This window comes from Paroedura picta, chromosome 14 (assembly GCF_049243985.1).
Source record: "Paroedura picta isolate Pp20150507F chromosome 14, Ppicta_v3.0, whole genome shotgun sequence".
NCBI lineage: Eukaryota > Metazoa > Chordata > Lepidosauria > Squamata > Gekkonidae > Paroedura > Paroedura picta.
In genome coordinates this window covers 8,779,615-8,799,122 of record NC_135382.1, presented here as the reverse complement: position 1 = coordinate 8,799,122, position 19,508 = coordinate 8,779,615, and the positions used below count along the sequence as shown (strand labels likewise).

Below are 19,508 nucleotides of genomic sequence, written 5' to 3'. Positions count from 1 at the left end.
GTGTCGGCCCCCAGCGGCCCCAGCGTGCCAACGTCACTTCCGGGTGACATCAGGACATTGTTTGTGGTCTCAGTGTGTTTTCCTGGCCTCAGCGGGGATCTGGCATCCCTAAGAGTGTTGCAGTTTGGATTCCCCACCTCTGGCCCCACCTCAGTGCCTCTGTGCTGGCTGTTAAAGGCCTTTCCTTTCTGCGAGGGTTGTTGAGCAGAGTGTTCTGAGCAGCCAGCTGCAAAATGTTTGCATTCTTACCGTAACTCCATAATGACTTTCAGGTTTTTGGAGCTCTCCGGCCAACAACAGACTGCACAGCCTGCCGCCTCTCCAGCAGCCCCTGCCTCCTGACTGCATTTCCAAAGACTCCCAGCAGCTCTGCCTCATAAATGGAGTTCATTCTATAAGGACCAGGACGCCTTCGGAGCTGGAATGCAGCCAGACCAACGGAGCCTTGTGCTTTATTAATCCTCTCTTCTTGAAAGTGCACAGCCAAGATATCGGTGGAAATCTGAAAAGGCCCTGCCTAAGAACGCAAGACGGGAATGGTCTGGAGAGGGCTCGCTCTCCTCCACCCAGGCCTCCCCCACCTTCTATTCATAGCCTCCTCACGAGCCCCCAGCTGTCCAGAACTGTAAACCAGGCGAGCTCGCCAGAAAGCACTGCTCACAACAAGCACTGTGACTTGGATCTGCTGCAGAAGAAGCCGACCCCCATTCCACCACCTCGCCTGAAGAAGAAGGCACTCTCTTTGGAAGCCGAGAGCAGCTCAGAAGGAGCGCAGCCAAACCGTCCCTCGGTGCAGGGGCCGGAGACTGTGAGCATTCCAGGTGGAGCTCTGCCTCCGCAGACTTCGGCCGGCAGCCGAAAGGGCTTGGTTGTATGTTCTGAGTCACCAGCTCAGTGTAATGGAGGGAGGCAGCGACTGAGCGACATGAGTCTTTCCACCTCCTCCTCTGACTCGCTGGAGTTTGACCGGAGCATGCCGCTCTTTGCCTACGATGGGGACACCAACAGCAGCTTGGAAGAGTACGAAGGGGAGAGCGACCAGGAGAGCATGGCGCCTCCCTTGAAGCCCAAGAAGAAAAGGAGCAGTTCATTTGTGCTCCCCAAAATCGTGAAGTCCCAGCTGCGGAAAGTGAGCGGCGTTTTCAGCTCCTTCATGACCCCCGAAAAGAGGATGATCAAGAAGATCGCAGAGCTGTCTCGAGACAAGCGCACCTATTTTGGTTCCCTGGTGCAGGACTATGTGAGCTTCCTGCAGGAGAACAAAGAATGCCACGTTTCCAGCACAGACTTGCTGCAGACGATCCGGCAGTTTATGACCCAAGTCAAAAGCTACTTGTCCCAGAGCTCGGAGCTGGACCCTCCCATCGAATCGCTGATCCCGGAAGACCAAATAGGTAAGTGAAGGGGCCATTCCTTGGCTTCAACTCACCTGTGAGAAATGGCAGATTATCTTGGGATTACTATTTTGGGGCCAGTTTGCAGGGCCAGATTTTCTTATTGGTAGTTTGAAATGGTGTCTTCTTTTCCAAATTAAAATCCATTTTATTGAGGGGAAGGTTTATAAAAAAATTAAAAATTGTGAAAAACAAAACATACAGCACCACAGCCTGAAGGGGCCTTTCCGAAAGTCATCAGGGTTTACAGTGTCCACACCCTGATGGGGAGGGAGGGAGGGAGGGCGGCCAGGCTAAGGGTCCCTGAGAGGAGATACACGGCCCAGGCACAACTCCTCCAACGCTGATGATGAATGAGGTTGCAGTCCTACTTACATGTCTTTCCGTCCAGTCAAGTGGTGTATCTTTTTTTAATAGCCACCCTCACATGCCCGGTGACACCAGAACTTTCAAACCTATATTGCAGATATCAAAACAAAGCAGCTCAACTGATATGTAATGTGTTTTGTCCTCCCTTTGGGTATTTTGTTTGTTTTTGCTTTCGGGTTGCAGGGTAGCAATAAGGGGCTGTAAAGCAAGGCGGAGATGATTTCTGAAAGGGAAAAGGGAGCGATTTTTACCTTAGGATCTGTTTGCTTCTCTGTAGCATACGAAAGCATCTCATGTGTCTCTGGAGGGAATGTGTGCATTTGGCTGCCCGCGGCAGAGGGACGTATGCCAGAAATTCAGGTTAACCCTTTAGGATGATGTGTCTCTACGTGGCACTGGTTCAAAAAGGCAGGAGAGCGGGGTTTGTAGTAAACTTCCCTGGGAGCCAGATTCTTTCCTTATGAGCTCATTTCGCTGAATTGTTTTGCTCCCCCTTGCCTCATTTGCTGAGCCTCCTGGGCAGGCGTTTGTCTGTAGCTCAGGCCGATAGCAGCCTTCTCTGGGAACGGTCCCGTGTTTTTGCACTGAAACTTTGGCAGGTTGTGAATCGAGGAGCTGTTTCCATATGGTTGACTCATTGTTGATCCAGCATGCAGGGAATAAATTGCCAAGAAGTCATATCCTGTGATTAGAACCCAAAAAAGGAAAGAAACACAGGATAGTTTGGCAGTTTAATACGAAGGAGATCACTGCATGTTGCATAACTACAGTGCTCTCCTGTTTCTGCATCACTTCTTTTTAGCTCTGGGGTTTTTGAGTGTGTTTCACAAAGAAATGGACAAGTTTACTTGTGGTTGGGTTGCCTGTTGCTTCTTATTCCAAGGCTGTGGTTGGAACTCTCGGTTGGTGCCAGATAGAATAGTGCCTTTTATATGTTAATTGCTGTATGGGTTAGCTTTGGGATTCCCAAAGTGCGCAGTATGCTGTCTCAAGGCAGCTCTGCTATCCTCTTTTCCAGGGTCATGAAGGAGCTGAAAACGCCACTCATTTTCCGCAGCTGGGACTTCATGGGGGAGGGGGCAGTGGAAGGATCCAGGGGTGGTGTGAGGAATTTGGGGCAGGAGGGGGGCAGGAGTCTGACTCTTCTGACTGCAGCTGCATTTTCCTCACAAGAGACGTTCCAAGGGGGCTTGCCATGGCAGGCTGCCGGGCAGGAGCCCCCCGGGACTTCCTTGTGGTCTCCCATCCCAGCGCTGACCAGGCCGGCCCTGCTTAGCTCTCCGAAGAAACGTTGGGCCGGATGAGATCATCTTCTTGCTGAGCTCCTTCCCCTCCTCAGACTCTGCCCTTCTCAGGCTCCACCCCAGATCTCCAGGAGATTTTTAACTCTGGGTGGCAACCCTTCCCTGAAAGGGGGGCTGAAAAGCCGCCTCCTGCTTGCCTCTGGCCATGGGGTTTCCCACCGCTTGCTTCTCTCCATCTTTCTCTCTCTCTTTCTGTTTCCTCGTCTCTCTTTCTCCTCAGTGAGGACTCAAAGTAGCTTTTACAAATGACTTTTACAAAGAACGTATGTATTGTTTCCAGACTAAAATATGGCTGCTGCACGACAACCAAAAAAGAAGTGTTGGCAATATAATGTGTTTTGAATTTGCAGTAGACCTAACACCAGGAAAGAGGTGTGTGTTTGTATGGGGGCGGGGAGGGGGGGCACCAGCAATGTGGCCTGAGAGCCAAGGGGATGGCATCCTGAAAAAGTTTGGGAACAACTGGTTTAGCTGGTTGGATGTAGTTGAGCAATCAGAAGCTGTATGAAGAGTCTCTGTGAGGTTTTTGCAGCTAACTACAGCAAAGGGGGAACCTCAGATGTTTGCTGATGGAAGCACAGAGTGATGTGTAAGCAGACAGGGCCATTCCGCAGAGACAATAGGACAAAGGCGAACCTAATCTTTCCCCTGCCACTTCTGCATCACTACAGCAAACAAAAGTTTGAGCTGGCAAATCACTGCGTGCTTTTCTTTCTATCTCAGGCTGCGGTATTTCATTTTCTAGTTGTAGTGCTAAGGTTTACGGTATCTAGTTTTATCATTCTGTTCCCAGGATTTTCAGCAGGAGATAAAAGGCTTCCCTTCTGTCTTACTCACAGTATCTTGTATTCAGGGGTACACTGTCCCTGGACATGAGAGTTATATTTAACTGTCGTTATTTTATTTTAAACCTTTTTATAGCTTCGCTTTCCATCTAGGACAGTGGTTCTCAACCTTTCTAATGCCGCGCCCCCCTTTGGGTCACCGAGGCCACTGCTGCTGCCGCTGTGGTGACGGCGGCATGGATGATCCAAAGGGGGGCGCAGCATTAAGAAGGTGGTGGTGGGACTGCGGTGGCAGCAGCCTTGGCGACTCCTGGGAAAAGGGTCGCCCGGCCCCCATAGGGGTTGCAACCCCCAGGCTGAGAACTGAGATCATTTTAAAACAATCCATCACAATAAAATAGTAGTGTGAATTTGTATTTCTTGAATCTCCTGCTGATTATTTTCATTGCTGTGACTCCCAAGCTCTCTTGTTAGTACGAGAGAGGGAGAAAACTTTTTCTAATCCAGGGGTACTCGTTACAGCTTTTAGAAAAACCACGTTTTGCAATTAGCACCAGCCGAAAGAGCCATATGACTACTACTGCATGCTCTGGACACCTCCCGAGAAACAAACAAACATTCAGTAAAGTAACATGCAAATGTAACTATAACATTTTACATTACCAGAGTACTTCTGAGCCTACAGGCAGCGTGCCCTCCCCAGTGTTGAATCTATGCATCTTTTATTGCCCTCTCTGCCTTCCCACTCTATCCCCAGCATGAGGCTCAGCCGCTCCAAGAGAGAGAGGACGTCGGGGAGTGTAGAAGGCCGCAAGCCAGCCACAGAGAAAGGGGAGCAAAGCTACCACCATCCCACTGTGGCCCTCTTGCTCTCCCCCTGGGAGCTTCCCAGGGGCTGGGGGGAGATTGCAGAGTGCAAAGAAGGGTGGGCAGGTGGTAGGAAAGGAATGGGCCCTTTATTTGAATTTATTTGAATTCCTGTCACTAGGCTGTCTCCTCAGGGGCCTGTAACTTATCCATCTCTCAGCTGGTGGCCTCTTCCACTTTCCTGGAATGAAGGGTGGGTGTGCTATTGGGGAGCAGTTTTTGGAAGGGCCACAGGTGACTCCCAAACCATATAGTTTCTTATATGCCGCTTTTCTCTACCTGAAGGAGTCTCAAAGCGGCTTACCTTCGACTTCCCTTTCCTCTCCCTACAACAGACACCCTGTGAGGTGGGTGAGGCTCAGAGAGCCCTGAGATTCCTGCTTGGTCAGAACAGCTTTCTCAGTGCTGTGGTGAGCCCAAGGTCACCCAGCATGTGGGAGAGGAGCGGGGAATCAAACCCAGCTTGCCAGATTAGAAGTCCATACTCCTAAACACTATACCAAGCTGGCCAACTTGTGTGTGGTGAAGTGGGAATGTAAGGGGGACATGATATAGGTTTATAGAAGTATTCCCTGGGTGGAGGGAGTTGACAAAGAGAAAATTTTCTTCTCTCAAAATATTAGAACTTGAGGGCATCAAGTGAGGCTGATGAGCACAAGGTTCAGGACAGACAAAAATAAATACTGCTTTACACAAAGAATTATTAAAATGTGGAATTTTATGCCAGAGGATATAGTGATGGCCGCAGGAATAAACAGCTTTTAAAAGGGGGATTAGATAGATACTATTGCTTGGTGTAGTGGTTAGGAGTGCAGACTTCTAATCTGGTGAGCCGGGTTTAATTCCCCGCTCCCCCACATGCAGCCAGCTGGGTGACCTTGGGCTCACCACGGCACTGATAAAGCTGTTCTGACCGAGCAGTGATATCAGGGCTCTCTCAGCCTCACCTCCCTCACGGGGTGTCTGTTGTGGGGAAAGGAAAGGGAAGGCCACTTTGAGACTCCTTCGGGTAGAGAAAAGTAGCATATCATCATCATCTTCTTCTTCTTCTTCTGTCCTAGGCCAATGGTTGAGGGTGAGCAAGTTGAAAATGAATCGAGAAAAAAAGGGATGGCTGGTGAAAGATGTAGTCCCAGAAGGCAAAGGGTTCCCCCCTTTTGATTTGGTAGAACTATCTGTATCGGTTGGGGTTCTAGGAGTGGTTAGATCCCGCTCCACTGGGGAAAACAGCATAGTTGGCATGAACATTGGCCCCGTATTTCGACTTGCCTGACCTGGCCGTGCTAATCCGTGTCACAGTAATCTCAAACTGGACAGTTGTAATGCTGTTTGTAAGGGGCTGCCCCTCAGATGTCCCAAAAAGCTCCTGTAAGATTTCGTTGCTTCTTTATCTGACGTAAACCATAACCCACACATTAGCATGGCTTACTGCAGGTTTCCAGGTCCACTTTAAGGTGCTGGTTGCTATCTCTAAAGTCCTTTGGGTTCTGGGACCCACACATAGTTAAGGTAGCCCAGTACTCCCTCGGCCTCCAGGAAAATTAGGATGGCAGCCAGGGGAGAGATCGTGATTCTAGCTTTGCTTAGGGATGTTACTTAGCCAAACATGTTGCTGCTCAAAGGCCACAAGGAGTTCAGCAGGGTTGTGCGCTTCAGGCTGGAACTGCTGCTTCGGCCGCCGGAGCACACAACCCTGGTTCACAGCACTGTTGCTGTCTACCACAACTGGCATTCAGTGGGGCACTGCCTCTGATCATAGCTCACACGCACTGATGACACTGCCTCGATCAAATTGTTTTGTCTAAAACAAGTACTTGCTACTATGTTGGGGAGAGATAAGAATGCTCTGTCCTTTTGTTTTGTCCTGTTTTGTTTTGTCCTGTTAAGTTAGGATCCATGTGCCTATGTTTTTCTACACATTGCGCTTAGGAAATCTGTTCTAGAAAGCTACAGAAATGTTGTGATGGTGAACTCCTCATGATGTGAATTCTTAGTGCCAGCACTACATATATGGGGTGGGCCCATAGGGGCACGCTTCTCTCTCTGAACACTCAACAGCTTCTCAGCTGCCCGGTTTTTCTGCCGTCTTTGTCCTCCTTGTCGACTGCCTTCCTTACAGCCATCGCCCTCTAGTTGTGACAGTGGCCTCCTACAGAAGATGGTCTTTATGATTTGTCCAAACATACAAGTTCACAATCCAAATTAATAACTGGGACTTAACCACCACGTGACTCTCATGCATGGCACTTTCCCTCCCATTGCTTCTGTCCCCGAGTGGCTCTCTGCTTCCAGAGCAGAAGGCTGTAGGTTCTGGCCCTGTGGTAAGAGGAGGTTAGGGAACTGGGCCTTTGTGGAAGGACCATGGCTCAGTGGTAGAAGCATCTGCAGGGCATGCAGAACATCTCAGGATCAATTCCCAGCATCTCCAGTTAAAGGACTCACATGGTAGGTGGTGTGAAAGGCTGCTCCCCTAGACCCTGGAGAACCTTAAAAAACTGAATTGACCCTGGGGCTGGCTTCTCCTGCAGTGAAGTTTTAAACTCTGCTGCAGGAGAAGTCCTCAGGATCTGTGTGGGATGGGGAGCTGTTTCATGGTCAAATGGGTATGAGTTGGCTTTTGAAATCCTGTGCTGTGCAATGAAATAAAGTCTGCGCTTATATGTTGACTCAACTGTGTTGGTCTTCAAGGTGCCCCTGGACTCAAACTTTGCTCTGCTGCTTCAGACCAACACCAGTGCTGTCCATTGGCATTCCTGACGATCAGGCAAAATAATAACAGTATAATTTTTGTTGACTGCACTGATAACTGGAACGAGGCTGGTTTGGTTGCTTGTAGGAAGTCGGTAAAATAGATCTGGAAGACCGATCTAGAGAATACTCCCTCACAACTTAAACAACAACACAGCAAGAAAGCAAAAAGCCAGCCTCCTGAAAAGGGTTTTCAGGCTCAGTTCTCTGGGTACTGAATGAGAATGGGTTACACAATGAAGCAGCTATTTATGTTTGGAAGAATGCATCCCCTTAGGGATGCCAGCCTCCAGGTGGGAGGTGGGGGATCCCGCAGGATTACAGCTCATCTCCAGTTTATGGAGGTAATTTCCCCTGGAGAAAATGGATGCCTTGAGGGGTGAACTCTATGACATTGTACCCCATGGGCTCCATTTCCAAATCTCCAGAAGTTTCCTGACTCACCCTCAAAAAAACTCAGAACAAAAACCAGTGTCCAGGGGGGACCAGGCAACTCTGATTCCTGCCCAAGATGTGTCTACAGCAGTGGTCCCCAACCTGCGGGCCGCGGCCCGGTGCTGGGCCGCGGCTCCCTCTCCCCACCCCCCCGCAGTAAAAAACTTCCCAGGCCGCAAGCTTGCGGCCCGGGAAGCTTCTTACTGCGGGAGGGCGGGGAGAGGGAACCAGGGCCACGCCACGCATCGCGCATGCGCGACCAAAATCGCGCATGCGTGACACTTTTGCGCATGCGTGCATGCGCAAAAGTGCCGCGCATGAGCGATTTTGGTAGCGCATGGCGCATTCGCGATTTCGGCCATGCATGTGCGGGGCGCGGGCGCGGCCAGTGCATGTAAGATGCGCGGGCGGGGCAGTTGCCCTGCCGGTCCCCAGCCTCAGAAAGGTTGGGGACCACTGGTCTACAGTTTACATGCTTTGCTGTAGAGTGTGTTGGCAACCATGACCTGTGATAGTGGGCAAATGCATCTAAACACAGAGGTGGGTACTTGTTCAGACTCTCAGCTGGTTCACATCCTCAATTTCCTATGTATTTGTGTAACTGCATGCAAAATAACTTCACGAAACCGATCAAGGGCCCAGTCCTTAGTTTAGCTAGGAGAAGCTTCTTGCTCCAGCATTACTCAGTTGCGTCTGTTCTTCTTTCACTTGATCATTTATTAATTTTCTTGCCCTAACTTAAAATGCCAAAGAAAACCAGAACCACCTAGAACAAGCAACCCCAACAACGTATGCATACTGCAATTTGGTACTGTGTAATAATTAGAAATTAAAATAAATTTTGAATGTACAGGAATGCTTCACATACATTTATCTGCTTAAAATTCTTACCACATTGCTGTAAGACAGGAAGTATTATCCTTATATTGCAAAACCAGGGTGACCACCCACCCTTGAATCCTGGGAGACTATTGTACTTTTGGGCAAAGTTTCACTGGGCAAAATGTTCTAAGCAGTGGTGGGCAGTATTGTAAGTATGACAGGAGGGTCAGCTAAGGATAGATTAGTCACATATATATCCCTCCAGTTTACATGTTGCCTTGCTTCAAAGGGTAGCAAAAGTGGGTTTAATGACAGGATACAGATGGGCATTCTGGAGGTCACAGGGGAACTACTCACCTCTCAAAGCACTTCCTGTTTCCACCTTGAAGTGGCTAATGGTAGGATTAAAGAGAGCTACGACTGAGTCACTTGATTTAATTAAAAATTATCTACGGTAACTGCAGTTACCTGCATAGTTAGTTGTCCTTGCAAAGCTTGAGGGAATTGTTTGCTGATTCAGGGTTATGACTAGAATAAAATAAAATGTCAGGCTCTTACTAAGGCAGTAGGCATTTGAAAAACAAATGAGATGCCAAACTGTAGCATGAGGGTATGTAGAATGATGCCACGTTAACCTCAGGTTCAGATAAACCCAACAAAACTCCAAAACAATTTCTCCCTTGCCTGGAAAGAGGCACCCACTGAGCAAAGGTGTAGGATCCAAGCCATTCCATCCACTTCAAGAGGTACTCAGGAACGTTGATGATCATTGCAGGTTCTGAGAAATTCTTTTTATTTCCAATATAGCATCCAAGTCTTAATGTATTATTTATCGATTGATTTGATTTCTATACCGCCCTTCCATATGGCTCAGGGTGGTTTACATACAACATGAGGGATACATGGAACGAATTAATATATAACATAAACAAATACAACAATAACACAATTTAAGTGATCTAAACAATATAATAGGAACGGAACTTAGCTAAGGCCTTTAGAGAGGACAGACTAGTTCAGGCCATGGAGAGGATGTCTGAGGGGGGACCTGTGGTCGGTGGGAAGGACAGGTGGGAAGTAATTTGGCTCAGAAGAAAGTAGGTTCCACTAAGGCAGTGTTGGTCAGCTGTTTGGAATGTTGTTTTGTGAGAGTAGTGTGTCAAGATTGTGAGAGATGGGAGCGTGACAAGGGAACAAAGGCACCAGGCACACTAATGTTCATGGGTACCTGTAGGAAAGGAAATGCTTAATTCTGCTTGCATTTACACTGTTGCTACTATCATGCCCATCAATAGTATTAGCATTGACTTCTGTAATGTCCATTTTGTCATGGAAGCAGTTATGCTTACTGTTAAAAAATGGACTATCGTCCTGTTTGATGTCTCAGTTCCATTGCAAACTTAAGGGGCTTTCCCCCTATTAGTGACTGGACAGGGCTTTCTCAACCAGGGTTTTTGCTGGAAGGGTTTTCTGCATGAGTGAGAATTAATTTTTTATACATTTTTTAAAATTTGTTAAACATTTACCAGGTGGTGTGACCTGATATATGGTCAGTGTTGACTCGCCCCCTCTCCCAAAACAGCCAATGATGGGCCTGGAAGGGATGGGAAGAGGAGGGGAGGCTCCTGGTGGGTGTGAACATAGCTTTGCTTCCCAACTGTATTCTGCACAATTGTGCTACTTATGGAGTCTCGACTGATTAATGTTCCAGAGGTTTCTCAATGATTAAAAAAAACTGAGAAAGGCTGGACTAGACAGATGCTTCCTCGTAGATCTCAAACAGGATACGAAGATAGCAGTGTTCTTCTGTTGATGCTCTGATATTCTTGGTCATGGTGCCTGTGCAGTCCCACATCTATGCATGTGCAGGCCTGCAGCAGACAAATCTTGAAGCTCAAAAACTCCACGTGGACTTCTTCCCCCTCACCAATTGCTGTTTTCTTACCTTTTCTGGCATAAAAGGATGGGCAGAGCACCCTTTCCTCAGTTTTCTTTCTGCTGCTGTTCTGCTGCTGTTGAGAGGGGGGCTTGTGTTCAAAGCTCCACGTAAAAAACATTACAGCCTTTAGACTTCTGTACTTGCTACGAAGAGAATTCAGTGCAGCTGGTGTGGCATAACATGGGCCAGAAACCTCTCTTTTAAAAATGCATGGTCAAAATCCCTTCAGATAACCATACTGTGGGGTCTGCTATGCCACAGTGAAAAACATGATATCTTGATGTGCACAGTAAGTTGCCAGTTCATCTTTGCCGTTTCTGTGCAATCCCACATGGGTACTGTGCTTTAGCAGGCTAGCAGTGGACAGGAGCTAGCAAACTGGTTAGGCTTTTTCTTGATCCCGAGAGTGTTCCCTCACCCATCTCTGTTCAGGCGTGTTTTCCCACCCAAAGGTCATATGGTGTGGAAGGGAGATGAGCACTTTCCCCTCACTTCTCTTCTTGCCGCAAGCTGTGGTCCCACTGACGCCTCAGTGAGTGCTGAAGGAAAAGGGGGGGGGGTTAATTCATTGCGACAGATGGCACTCTTCAAAGTAGTGTGAAGAGCCAAGATGGCTCAAAATTATGACCACAGGGCACAACACTGCCTCATGCCATGTCTGCTGCCAGTTGACCTGCAAAGCCAGTGGGGGGGGGGGGGCAGCATGTTTAAAAGCAGCTCTTTGAAGAAAGGCCTGGAGTGCCACAAACCCACAGGGAGAAGGTGGCTAAGTGGCTGAGAAAACGGTCAAGAACCCCTTTGGTGAGCTCTGTGCCAGCTCCTTCTATATCCCAATCAGCCAATAATTCCTCTGTACTCCTGTTGACCTCCTAACCACCAGAGGAGAAAGCCAAGAGGTTAAACTCCTCCCTGATGCTGGCCGTCACCCTCTCCTTGATGCCGGGATCGAGCCTGCTTCAAAGCTGAGGAGGCTCCCCATTACGTCATCGCCCTCGGGATGAATCTCAGCATTGAGTGTCACCCCCAACAGAACTGGGCACCAATACCACTCAAGCAGCAGCAATGGACGTTGGAGGAAATTCCTTGATTCAGATTACTCCTTTGGCATTGAGACAGTGATTTCAGTTGCAAAGATTTATTGGCTGCAGTGTACGCATGTCACCTCCATGGATCTTACGTTCAGCCTTATTTAGCGCAAAAAAAAGTTCAGGATGTACTGGAAACCACAGCAATTATTCAACAAAGGACTGAGTAAAGTGTTTGTTTGTATTGTAACTCATAGGACATGTCCCTTAAACATATGCTTTGGGCTTATCCAGTCATTCGGTTTTTCTGAGAAATTACTCATATCAGTTTTGTATTAGAACGTTGACCGATTTTTGAGAATTCTTTTGTAATACTAATCTATCTGCCTGACTCCTGGAGGTGTTCAATGAAAATATGCCCTCTGTGCCCTTACAACAGCTAAAAGATTCATATTACAACATTGGAGAGATAAAGGGCCCCTTTGGCAAATAATGGATCGAGGACCTTAGAACTATCAACATTTGAACACATGACAGGTAGACAACAATTGCTATGAACTTATTTTTAGATATTTGGAAACCTTCTATAATATTTTTTTCTCTTTAAATCCCTTAAAAAATATCTAGTGGCTAGGTTTTGAGCTGTTCTTTTTTCCTGTTTTTTGAAAGAAAGGAAAAATGCAACACATCCAGTATAGATCTATTTGCAACAGAGGCAAACAAGAAATGTGCCCCGTTCTGTTCCCAGGCAGTTTGGCTTCCTTGCTTGCTGGGGGGTGTTTCCCAAATTCAGTGGAGAGGGGACATGTATTTCCCGTTCTCCTATTGGTTTCAACAAATGCTGTGCAGGATGAATGCAAGATGGCCACTGGAGTAGCTCCATTCTGTCCCTGACAAGCATGGTTCCCTGCAAGGCTCAGGATGTCCAAAACCAAGTATCTCGTCCGCCCCACCATGGTTTCCTACAGCAGGGCCCCTTCCTCATCCAAACATATACAGCCTGCATTTGACAGAATTGTCAATTCCCTGACCATTGCTTTTCAGAGCCTGTACTACAAGTACTACTAAATGCTAAAATGCTAAAAAGCCTCTTCAGAATGGAAGCAGTATTTGTCATGGGCCTGCATGCCTCGTTCCATTTTTTTTTACTGCCCACAGACTTAGTCCACAGAGGTATTCCCTCATCCTTGGTCAAGATGCATCTTCTCCCCCGCACACACATCCCGACGTAAAATCAGGCTTCACTCAAAGAGAATCCAAATTGTTCCTGGAAGCCTGACTCCCTATTCCCCAATGCAGTTTCTCACTGGTGATGGCCAAATTGATGGCAAAGGCAAACCCTTTGAACTGGTGGTCCCTTGCTTACTCAGACTGCTCTCTCTGAAAACCATTTTCTTGGAGCCTGCTGGGAGAATTGACAATCTCCAGGCTCTTTGTCATGACCTCTCCTCCTCCTTTCCTTATTTTTTAATTTGATGGTAGTTTTACAGCCATGACTTGAATTCTGACCCAATATTTGGTTCAGTGTTATTATTACAGTCCTCAAGCTGTTTATGCTTATATATCTCTTCAAGTTGGTTTATTACTTCAGATAGAGACAGTTTTCCTTTTGCTTCAAATTGAGACACAGCATTTTCATAAGTCTTTGGCAAATTAATTAAAATTAACACAATTAGATCTATCCTGAGATTTCTTTCCAGCACTTCTGAGCTGTTCAGTAGTTTAAGTACTTCATCCAAGTGGTTGCACAAATACCCTTTCACTGGCATTTTAATGCTAAATAATCTCTTTAGTAAATAGAGTTGGCTTTTCAAAGCCTCTCTAGCTCGGACTATACTGGTTTTGCTGTTTGCATTTGCATAACTCTCAAAACATCTCTAGCTGTCAAACCTTTGATCAGGGCTCCTCTTGCCTTCTCATTATCAGAATCCTATGTCCTTTGTTTTGTCTGCTGGTCATCTCCTGATAGGGAGTCTCTAACAGCATGCCCAGCCCAGTCCCATCTCTAGCAAGTGGCTCTTCACTCTCTCCTTCCAGATCAGGTAATCGCTTTCAGTAAGCCTATCTAAAAGGTAGTTATACTAAGTGTTGCACAAAAAGTGCCATTTTCTGTTTCTTTTTCTCTTTGCCTATCTAAAAGTATTTTGCAGCTTGAATGCTCACACTGGGGCCAGAACCCTGTTCGCAGAGTTTAAATATGCAAAGAGAAGTAAAGCATCAGCCTGCTTAAAAGAATTGTTCTATTTGGAATAGAAATAACTTGCCTGTGTTGTTCATCTAATGGTCACCTGTACAGTCACACATCTCTCCCTCCTGCCCCCCCCTTGAGCTCTAATGATTATAATGAGACTCTTTCCAACAGTTGCAGGGAGGAATCGAAGGAGGGGCATGGAAGAGGGGGAAAGGACCACCCTCTAGAATTTTTGAGCTTCAGAATCTGTCTATGGCAGGCCTGCGCATGTGCAGTAACCCAGGTGCACATGTGCAATAACTCAACAAATAACAGTTACAGGTAGGTGCAACCCTGTTTTCAGAGGTATTCTCCTTCTGAGTGTGGAAGTTCCTGTTTAGTTCCCTTGATCAATAGTCAGGATAGATTTATTCTCCATGGTTTTATTTAATCTTCCGCTTTAAGGTCAGTGGGCATCACCACATCTTCTGATAGCAGATTCCGTACGGCTAACTTTGCATTGTGTGACTTCAGTGTGGTTAATGGTTAGAGAGTCAGATTAGGATCCGGGAGAAACAGGTTTGAATCCCCGCTCTGCCATAAAGGCCAACTGGGTGTCCTTGGGGTAGTGACACACTCTCAGCCTCATCTACCTTGCAGGGATGTTGTTGTGAGGATAAAATAAAGGAAAAGCATGTAAGCCACCTTGGGTCCCCAAGGAAGAGAAAGATGGGATATAAATGGAGTCAATAAATGATTAATTTCATTGAATGACCATGAATCCGAGTATGAGTGAAAGAAGGGGGAACATTCTCTGCCTGTGTTTTTCACATAATTCATTGATGCTTTAGCTCCCTCCACTTCTCTGTACTTAGCAGAATGTCCCATTTCTCATAGAGATGCTGACGGAAACTGAGCCAGCATTGGAGGTGTGGGGATGTGGCAGGAATGCAGAGCATGTTGCTTAGCAGGGGCCAGGCTGTGCACAACAGATAAAAATGCCCCAGCCCCACATCTCTGGGGTATGCCCATCTGGCTCCAAGGTGACAAATAGTGAGTATGTATTGAAACAGAGTTTCATTTGCTTCACAGATCTCGGCTTACTTTGGGGCAGCCTGGTGTGGGAGAGGGAGGAAGGCATGCATTTTAGCCTGCTATCAAAACCCAGCAGACATTTATACTGACTCCCCCCACCCACCCACCCCCAAAACCAAAGCAGTGCAAAGCAGCTGCTCCTGTCATATTTTTCTCATAGTGTTTCTGACTCCCAAGCAGATTACTTTCTCTTTAGGGGAGGGCAAGTGCTGTCAAGTGGCTCTCAACTCATGGTGACTCTATGAATTAATGATCTCCCAAAGTCCTGATTTGCAAGCTGAGGGCTGTGGCTTCCTTGGTTGAATCAGTCTGCTTCATGCTGGGTCATCTTCGTTTCCGGCTGCCTCCAACTTTTCTTAGCATTATTGTCTTTTCTAGTGACTTGTCTTCTCATTATATGGTCAAAGTACAATAGTCCTTTTCAGTCCTTTTAACTTCTAGGGGGAGTTCAGGCTTGATTTGTCTTTTTGGCAGTCCATAGTGTCCATAAAACCCTCCTCCAACACCCCAATTCAAATGTGTATCTGATGTGCACTATTCACGGAAACATATTTGTACCCAGACTTCGTAATGGAGAATACTGTGGCATGAATTAACTTGATCTTAGATGCCAGCGACAGACACCTCCTTACAAGGACCTTTTCCAGCTCCTTCATTGCACCCTGAGAGACTAGAACCCAACACTCTGATGGCACCTGCAGCTGAAGCAGTGCCAATTTAATCTGTACAGCCAGTCAGAAACCGTGCAGGACAAGAGCGTCATTTGGTGGATGCCATGGCCATTGATGTGCTCACCATTGATGAGCACAGTGGGGACCCCGTCCTAAGTGTTAATCCAGTGGTGAGCTGACCTGCAGTTTCCATGGTCTGATTTTAGGCTCTCTGAGCAATTTCATGGGACTCCACACATACCAGAGGCCATCAGTGATGCATGTTTTAGAGAAAATTCTGAACTGGAAAATTTTTCAGATGTCTTCATTTGACTTACATTTTTAGCAAGCAAAGCTTTAAAAATTGGATTTTATATATTGCACTAGCTTCAAAGCCCGCTCCTAAGAACAGGCCTCCTAAGAACAGGCCCCTGGCCAGGCAGCTTAAGGTGGCTTTGGGCTGCAGCTCACAGCCGGGGCAGGTGGGGGCTGGGCAGCTCATTAGCAGGGCCGAAAGAGCTCCTTAGCATTCAGCTAGTCAGCTCTTTAGCAGTCCTTAACGAGCAGTCAGCAGTCCGGGAGGCCCTCATCAGCAGGCCCAGCCTAGCAGGCCAAGAGGCCCTCAATAGCAAGCCCTCCACCACGATCGTTTGCCCAGGGCCCTCTCCCCTTACCTGCTGCTGGCTTCGGACACTGAGAGCAAAGAGGCTAGGGTCCAGGGACGGAGGGCGGGATCTGCAGGGGCACAGCCAATCAGGGCAAAGCTGGCTGCACCCTGATTGGCCCTATTCCAACTTGGACAGCCGGATACGTCCCACTCCCTAGGCTGTTTCATAAATATATAGAGGAACAACAATGGATAAGGATAAATATCTTGGTTTTCCTAACAACAGCGGGCAGTTTAACCAAAATAATTGAATAGAGAAAAGTGCAAAAACAATAACACCCAGCTTTTCTTTTCGTATTAGTTGTATTTGTGTCTGATTCACCACCACTAAGAATCAAGGGTGCCACATACTTTTTTCTTTTTTGCTTGACTTTTGGTGACCCCGTAGGGCAGGGGTGGGCAAACAGTGGCCCTCCAGCGAATACCCACCCCTGTTGTAGGGTTTTAAAACAAAAAATGTCCAAAGGTGTTTTGTCATTGCCTTTCTCTGTATAGCAAGCTTGGCCTTTCCTGGTCGTCTCCCCTCCAGGGCTAACTCTGTGTAGCTTTGGATATCTGATGGGATCAGGGGAGCCTGGGCCATCCTGCTCTGGGGAAAATAATTATGTCAATGGCAATCTTCAGGCAAACATATGTGGCTTGTCATTCATTGCCTGCACAGTAAGGTTTCTCATCCAAATACTCACCTGGGTTGAACCTGCTTAGCGTTCAGAACCTGACGAGATCAAGCTAACCTGGGCCATCCAGGTCAGCCTTAGGGCTGCCTCAGCAACAGAAAGTAGTAAAAGGGATAACTGATTTTATAAGAATCACTCCACGCTCTGCCGGAAGTTGCATTAGAAGTGAAACTAGTTACAGCTTTAGATGTGCTTCGGTTTCCACGTGTGCCCCAAGACTGTAGTGCCACCTATTAATCACATTGTTTTTTAACATCCGATATACAACATTTCTGGGGAAGGCACTGGCAAACCACCCCGTATTGAGTCTGCCATGAAGACGCTAGAGGGCGTCACCCCAAGGGTCAGACATGACTTGGTGCTTGCACAGCGGATATGTTTACCTTTTTATACAACATTTTCCACAGGAAAATTGTTCTGCCTCATATCACCAAGTGACCGTGTGGCAAAATGGGGAATGTATCTAGGTTTAATTTTAATTTCTAATTTAATTTACTTTCCTGCAACATCCATCATACATTTTAAAACATGTTTTCATGTGGATATCAATGGTAAGCATGAACTTCAAATCTGTGCTGGGTGATCGCCTGCCTTTTTCTTATATTTTACATTTTCTTCTTTGCTCAAATAACACAAATATATGTGTAAAAGGCAGATTGAAAGTTTCATTTTTCCCCTTCTTAAAATGCATCTGAAAATCATTGTGACAATTGAGATTTTCTGAAACTCTGTTCCGGTGTGAGCGAACAGTTTCCATTCCTTTCTCCTCCCCCAGGGATACTCTTTACCAGTCAGTGACCAGTGTTTGCCTGTTTCTTTACAGATGTGGTGCTGGAGAAGGCCATGCACAAGAGCATCTTGAAGCCCCTCAAAGGCCACATTGAGGCCATGCTGAGAGAGTTCCACATGGCTGACGGCTCTTGGAAACAGCTGAAAGAGAACCTTCAGCTGGTCCGACAGAGAAACCCCCAGGAGCTGGGGGTCTTCGTCCCCACGCCAGACTTTGTGGATGTTGAGAAGATTAAAGTCAAGTTCATGACCATGCAGAAAATGTACTCGCCTGAGAAGAAAGTGATGCTGTTGCTAAGAGTCTGCAAATTGATTTACACAGTGATGGAGAACAATTCAGGTAAATACTGGCTGTTATCAGTTTGAGGATGTTGGGCCAGGTAGGCCTCTCAAGGAGGAGAGAAAACCGGCAAAAGTTTTATCTAAACTAGCAATTCCCTATTTTTTAAAAAGGTAGAAAACGTCCTTTTAGAGGGTGGGGAGGTCCTGAGGCAAGAAAAAGCGTGCTGATGTTGATGGTACCTACAGATGGGCACTCTTTGCCATCCCAAATGCAATCAATGACTGCTGTCTTTTCAGAAAGATTGTACCAAACCAGATATAGGTCTGGGCCCTGCGTATCTGAGGGGATCTCAGAATATGTTCTCCAGGAAGCTCGTTGATCGAGCATTGAGAATCAGCTAAGGATCCCTGGCCTTAAGGAAATCTGCATGGGCTCAACTAGAGCCAGGGCCTTTGGGGGCCTTTTTGGCCCTGGCTCCTGCCTGGTGGAAAAAATGAGCTTCCAAGAGAGATCCAGGCCCTGTTGCAACTCTCTTAGTTCCTCGGGGCCTGCAAGATGGAGCTCTTCTGCCAGGCCTACAGTTGAAGCCAGTTGGGGAACAAATAACATTAGATCCAAATATCATAGAATTATAGAATCATAGAATCATAGAGTTGGAAGAGGCCATACAGGCCATATAGTCCAACCCCCCCTGCTCAACGCAGGACTAGCCCTAAGCATCCTAAAGCAACTCGGGCCTCCCTCCAGTCTCTTTCTGACCTCCTTTCTCCTGTTCCTTCCTCCAACTTAACTCTAACTGGTTACGAGTTATTACTGTCTGCTGATGCAGCAATGATAATTGAGGTGTTTAATGTTTTAACTGCCCTGAGACAGTGCTACTGAGAGGGGCAGTATAAAAATCCCGGAAGGAAGGAAGGAAGGAAAGAAGGAAAGAAAGAAAGAAGGAAAGAAAGAGGGAGGGAGGGATTGCAGCTAAGCAAGGGAAACTACAGAAGCAAAATAGAAGATGACATAATGTGGATGCTATTGAAAACAGGGCCAAGCTGGAGCAAAACATCTATGTAGGGAAACAGCCAGTTTATTTCCAGCTGCAAACTGTGGCATTTTGTAGACCTTGAAATCTACTTTTTAGTACTTTCCAGAAGCAGTATTTGTTAAAATAGTGTAGTCAAGCTACTTGTATGCATGTAACATGAGAGAACAGCCCCGGGAGTAGAGGTGAGGACGTCTGGATTAGGGTTGCACGCTCCGGTGCACTTCAGCCACTTCGGCCACAGCACTGGCTGCCTTGGGCTTCGATGCTTGCCGAAGCATCTGAAGTGCGCCAGAGCACGCAACCGTAGCCTGGATTGAAGGAACCACTAGAATCTCTCCTCCCCTCTCCTCCTGGGCCTGCGTGCATCCGGGAAGCAGAGCCCTCCCCTAGCAAGCCAGGTCCGAAGTCCTCCAGGAGGGTGCGAGGACTTAGTGTCACGTCTGTCATCCATCA

At 47.1% G+C, this 19,508-nt stretch overlaps 1 protein-coding gene across 9 annotated transcripts in view; it reads left to right on the top strand.

Annotated features, from left to right (window-relative positions):
• Nucleotides 1-19,508, top strand: part of RIN2 (Ras and Rab interactor 2) — a 104,626-nt gene that overhangs the window by 74,305 nt on the left and 10,813 nt on the right. For all 9 annotated transcript variants that reach the window (XM_077310344.1, XM_077310345.1, XM_077310343.1 and 6 more), the window contains 2 exons: nucleotides 273-1,394; nucleotides 17,771-18,076. In XM_077310344.1, the coding sequence (XP_077166459.1) occupies nucleotides 273-1,394; nucleotides 17,771-18,076 (1,428 nt within the window). The remainder of the gene's footprint in view (nucleotides 1-272; nucleotides 1,395-17,770; nucleotides 18,077-19,508) is intronic.